The sequence below is a fragment of the Chiloscyllium plagiosum genome, chromosome 27, assembly GCF_004010195.1.
Source record: "Chiloscyllium plagiosum isolate BGI_BamShark_2017 chromosome 27, ASM401019v2, whole genome shotgun sequence".
In the NCBI taxonomy this organism is placed as follows: domain Eukaryota; kingdom Metazoa; phylum Chordata; class Chondrichthyes; order Orectolobiformes; family Hemiscylliidae; genus Chiloscyllium; species Chiloscyllium plagiosum.
The window spans coordinates 28795429-28801428 of NC_057736.1; the positions used below are offsets into that span (position 1 = coordinate 28795429).

The 6000-nt window shown below is 38.7% G+C and overlaps 1 protein-coding gene across 1 annotated transcript in view; it reads left to right on the forward strand.

Moving 5' to 3' along the window:
• Positions 1 to 3629, forward strand: part of rragca (Ras-related GTP binding Ca) — a 50284-nt gene extending 46655 nt beyond the window's left edge. Inside the window, exon 6 of the mRNA XM_043717819.1 lies at positions 800 to 3629. Within this exon, the coding sequence (XP_043573754.1) occupies positions 800 to 951 (152 nt within the window). The 3' untranslated portion in view covers positions 952 to 3629. The remainder of the gene's footprint in view (positions 1 to 799) is intronic.
• Positions 3630 to 6000: the final 2371 nt, after the last annotated feature.

The window sequence follows — 6000 nt, forward strand, 5'->3', positions numbered from 1 at the left end:
TTACTTTAAGGAAAGGTGAAATTTACACCAAACCAATAAAACTGTTCTGTTATGTTGCTTAGGAAATGGCACTGAGGACTAATCTATCCCTTGCCCATGCCAGAAAGGTAAACATGACCATACTATAAGAACAGTTTGGAGGAACAATTGCTGGGGTTTTTTGTAGAAATGCATGATAGTGTCAGCTGTCTTTCTACATTTTGGATTTGAGGATTTCTTGGCTTGGATTGAACCATACATGCCATCTTAACCCACAATCACCGAATTATTAGGGTGCAGAAGGAGACTATTAGACGTGGATAAGGCAGAATGGGTCAATTAACTAGTGTCAGTCTCGTGCTTCATCTTCATATTCCCACATACAAGTACTATCCAACTCAACTGTACACTTTCCAGGAATTGAAGTATGTCAAACATTTCATTAGCAAGGATATTGCAAGGGTTCTCCTGATTATCATTTAACTGTTTTACTGGTTCCATTATTTTGAATATGATCTGAATTTATAACTCGTGGAGCTCAGCTTAAGTTAAAGTACGCTTAGTCTGAATTACTTAGAACGTAGAACAATACAGCACTGCACAGGCTCTTCGGCCTTTGGATCCACAGATCAGTGCAACAATCTGAAGCCTATTTATCCTGCAATATTCCATTTTCATCGATATGTTTATCCAATAACCATTTAAATACTCTTCAATTTATGCTGCCTATATAATATGGCAAACGCTGTCTACCTCTCCAGAGTGGTTATGATGAAAAGTGAAAACTAAAGTTGTATTTCTTATTAATGATTTGTTACAGGGTTGATAGACTACAATTTCCATTGTTTTCGGAAAGCCATCCATGAGGTATTTGAGGTTGGAGTGAGTGCTCACAGACCAAGCAGCCACCAAGTGAACATGCAGAACATGAAGACAGTGACTCATAATGGCACACCCAGAGCTGCTGTGTAGCCCAGCCATAGGAATGACTGTGCCAACTTCTCATGATCCAGGTCTACTGATGCCACAGCAGACAAAACAAAACGCAAGCAGAGCACAACAGGACTTGCATTAAAGATTAGAGCGGTGCCCTTTCTCTTGATGAGAAGAACATTGTGTCCTGAACTTTTGTGGATTAACGCTAAGCGATTCTGTAAGCTGTATCTGTACACTGGGAGGTCTAGCTGTGTCAGTACAGTGGTGGCTTTGCAAAGTACCAAACCCACAATCATGCCAGAATAATATTTTGTTGGTCCAGCCTTTTGATCTGATTTGTACTGTTGTACAAATGGATTAAGATAACATCACTTTCATGACCTGAGTACTTCTACAATTGTTACGTTCTTACAAGTGTCATCTGTGCATTATCCACCCCTGCTTTCTGCCCAACACCACAATGTTTTTTTTACTTTGGTTTGTGGACCCAAGGTGAAAGTTGAGATAATTGTAGTAGTGTATGCTGCTACTGCCGATAGTAAAATAAAGTACAGTTACCTGATCTTTGTGTAAAGACCAATTATAGTTTTGAGGGATTTTTGCAGGGCTTCAAGAGGGGATACTGCCTGCATAAATAACTTTGCCCTGACAGTTCACGTGGCATAACCTGCTGCTTAGAATGGTCCAGAATCTCTGCACTAGAGTCAGTACTGGTGTCATTCCTACAGTACATTGCAGATTACAGTTTTGTCCCCCTTTCAAGTTCAGTTGACCTAGAACACTTGAAATATTCCTTCACTGCAAAAGCTTAACGCCATAAAATGTGCAAATGAAATAATAATAAATCTTGAATTTCATTAAAATAAATAGAGGATGGACTGAAGGGAAATGGAGGCCCTGAACTAGCTGTATGGTTTGATGTGGTAATTTTCAGCATCCTACAGTTGCATTGCAGATGTTCTGAATTCCTGCAGGAAACTATTGTCATTAGCTTATTTGATTTGTTCTGTTTACTAATACTGCAGAACATACAAATACATGCCAACAATGAAATGAATTGAATGCAAAGCCATTGATCTCTGCTGAATAATATTTCATTCAAAATGCTATCAGTAATGACCACGAATAACCACTTGGCTGCCATCGTCGATTAATGAGACGAAGTGAAAAGAGTTTATGCTTTAATAATAGGCATCTGAGAAAATGGTCAACTGACCAATCAAGTAAACGGGAGAGAGAGAAAGAGAGATATTACATGTGGGTAGTGGTAAACCAGTATATGTTTAATTGATTATTCTCTATGGCAGAGCCTTATACAAAAATATTGTATATCCTAATAGACAAGAACTCCCCAATGTTACCACTATATGTACTGTTTCACATTCCCCCTACTATACATCATAAAATTGCCACTATATATTTTTTGTATGCTTTCAGTGTGATTAGAATTCATACTAGCACACTTTGCAGGTGATTGAGTATATATTGTTCATTTGCTTCAGTATTCACTTAAACATCTCTTCCCCCACCTTCCATGTTCCTTAATAACTTAATACCTTCATATTTATAGCTTATTTCTTTCACAGATCTGTTTTAAACTTGGGTTATCAATAAATCGGTCTCTGGCTTCAGATGTTTTGTCCTTTTCATGGAATTCCGACTCTTAAGAGCTACTTGGTAATTTTAAATAAGATTTATGTTAAAAATAACTAACTTTGCTTATCAGCATGCCCTAATAATTTAATCACATTTCCTAGCAAGTCAATGAAAAGTCAGCACTAATCAGTGAATGATATACAAACTTTGTAAATGTTAGGCCTGTGTGTTTTGATTTCCAGAACTTTGGAGATGTATGTCTGAATCTTGCACTGGAGCAGAATCACCCAAGTTAGATCAATTTATCTGGCAGATTACGTTTTACATATTCTACTTATAAATACTTGAAGCACAAAGGACCATAGCAGGTTGATTTGCGAAATAGCCCTTGATTTGCTTTTTTCTTAAAGGCTGTAGATCATAAGCTTTTACTATTCAAACTTGAAGATGAGATTGCTTGTGTGTTCAACAAGCATTTCATTTTTGATAACATGACAAGTTCTAAAGCAGGTGGGGGGCAATTTCCATGTCATTATGACCAGAAACTAGCAGTTAATAAACAACAGGCTTAAATGTGGCTACGGTCCTATACATCTCACCAACCCTGCGTCTTGAATCTTTGATCTCTAACTTTGAGGTTTGCCTTGTAACATATTGTTTTAGATGTGATTCATGAGATATTTTCCTGCAGAGGGGGGAATATTGCAAGGTGTGACCAAACTTAAGGAGGCACTCCTGATGTCCAGTTATTGACTACTGTTTGCAGAGGCTTTGTGGTTTGTCAATTAAATTGCCTTTCTTGTTATGCAATGTGTGATCCTGGAGGTGGGAAGAATTTTTAAGAACTGTTTATACATTGAAATTGGATCCTGTTTGGCTACTGTCAGCTCCTTTGAAATGCCCTTTTCTTTAAATCCCTTCAAGTGGCTTGTTATTGCAAAAGGTGCTGTAATGGCTGTTAACACTCTCCCCTCCACCCCCCCCCCCCCCCCCCAGATTAATTATTGTGCAATGAGAGTATAAATACACAGCCTACTGAATCCTTGTATTATCTACAAAAAATATGCACGTTCTGATGTCAGAATGTGTGCTGGAATAAACCGATAATTTTTCATCTCCAGTGTTGCAATGTTTTCTTCCCTTTTTCCATAATTTCCTGCCCACCCCCAACCAAGGCAGTCTGTTTCTGTCTAAAATGATGTTTGAGAATAACGGACTTCAGTATAGGTATTGATGAATTGAAATGCTAAAACTGTAATTAAGTCTTTCATGAGAGTCGCATTGTTCTTTGTTCATCAACTGAAGGTCAAAGTGGAATGTCTCATTTGCAACTATCTTATGCTGAGGGTGCTGCTTTCTTGTTTATAATTAGCTTGTTTTAGTTGCATGTAATTCTGCAGACTGTGCTCTTGATTTGGGTTTGCAGGTTGGATATAACTTAATGTACATTTTCACAACACCAAAGCCAAAGATGTTTGGAATTGTTCTTCCATTTTGTATTTTCTTTGACCCTGTCCAACATTAGTATGTGCAATTCGAAAGAATGCTTTCAAAGTCTGAAATACTGGACCCAAAGGGGCATGGAGTTGTTCCAAATTTTAGGCCACCAGTTTTTCAAGACAGTAGGTAGCATACTCTGGCTGTGTTTCTTCTAACAGATGCTGTGTAATTTGAATTTGTAGTCAAGACATTTTTGAAATCTGGTAACTATGCCAAATTACAGCAGTGTAACATGATGAAAGCAAAGTGAAAATAATAGCCATTTTGTCTCTTGTCACCTCCACTGCCTGAAGTAGTGCTTCAGTGGAGGTGTCTTGAAGTAAGCCTGAGTTAACATCCTGGGACTTAATGATAGTCAGCAAATATTATTTGGGCATGTTTGGCTGGAAATTAGTATTTCCCCAAACTTGGAACATGTACCATATTTTGGTACATTGTCATGCATTTAATCTGTTGTGGTCCTCCAGTTTTAGGTATATAATGGACCCAGGAGACTGATGCAAAGTATGTTATGAATCTTGCTGCGTACAAATTCTGACGACTATTTTTCTAGTTCAGCAGCCCTTTGAGAAGGGCCGTTGCAACAACTGAAGAACTAGTGAGAATACCTCTCTCAGCACCAAAGGATTGAAACTATCCATGGTGGTTTTTCTGCTTTTTTTTTTTTGGCCCCTCTAGAACAGGTGCAGATTTGATGTCCTAAATTCTGTCAGTCAGAGATATACAGAATGGAAACAGACCCTTCAGTCCAACTTAGCTAAGATACCTGGTCAGCATGGACAAGTCTAGTCCTATTTGCCAGCACTTGGCCCATATCCCCCTCAACCTTTCCTATTCATATACCATTCAGATGCTTTTTAAATATTGTAATTGTATCAACCAGCACTTCTAGCAGCTCATTCCATACATGCACCATCCTCTGCCTGAAAAAGTTGCCCCTTAGATCCCTTTCAAAATTATCCCCTCTGACCCTATATCTATGCCCTCTAGTTTTCTATTTCCCCCACTGAAAGACCTTGTCTACTTAACCTATCAATGCCCCTCACGATTTTGTAAACATCTAGGTCACCACCTGCCTCCACCACAGGGAAAATAGCCCCAGTCTATTCAGCCTCTCCCTGTAGCTCAAACCTGGCAACATACTTAATCTTTTCTGCAATCCTTTCAAATTTCACAACATCCATCCTATAGCAGGTCCTGTTTCTGTAGTGCAACATGTCAGTGTTCAGGCATTTTAAGAGGCCTGAGGGCTGATGTTTGGGTGAGCCTGCAAAAGAGAACTGAGGGACTTTTCCACTTTGTACATTAACAGTACTCTTGGATACGATGACAACTTCAGGGTTCCCATTTTCTTTGAGTCTTCCACCTCTGTTCCTTTTGTTCTTAACTTACAATAACAGCATTATTGATTCATTCACTTTTTACCCACAATCAAAGTATCTACATTTATTGATTCTTCCAATTCTTCAGGAAATGCTTGATGTAGTAATTAAACAATCACATGTTCTGTAGTTCTCTTCCATCCCATGTTCATTCTCCATTTCCCATTGCTGTCCTGTTGTGCCCCCTCACCCCACATAATTGTTTGTTTGAATCCCAGTCTCTCTCATACTTATTTGAGTGGTGTCTCTGTTTTGATGTATGGTGGATTAAACCTTCTCGGGAGATTCCTACAGCAGACAATAATTGTTCATCTCTTCCTACACTCAAAGCTGAAGTTCTGAAAATATTCTGCTAGATTTTTCCTGAATGAAAAAAAGCCAACTGTTTTAAGCACATTTTATTTGAATTCTTTGCCTGAAGGTGAGTCAGATTTGTGTTAGGAACACTGCAGAGGGAGAAAGGAGAGAGAGAGAGGTCTGTATTTACCTCAATTGGAGGAGAGACTGAATGCGTGTTGGCACCAGCTGGTATGTTCAAGTTGGCTGGAGCTGTATCATAGAGGATCTAAGTTTCCTTGTTACATTACTGACCAAGAATCTTTGTTCT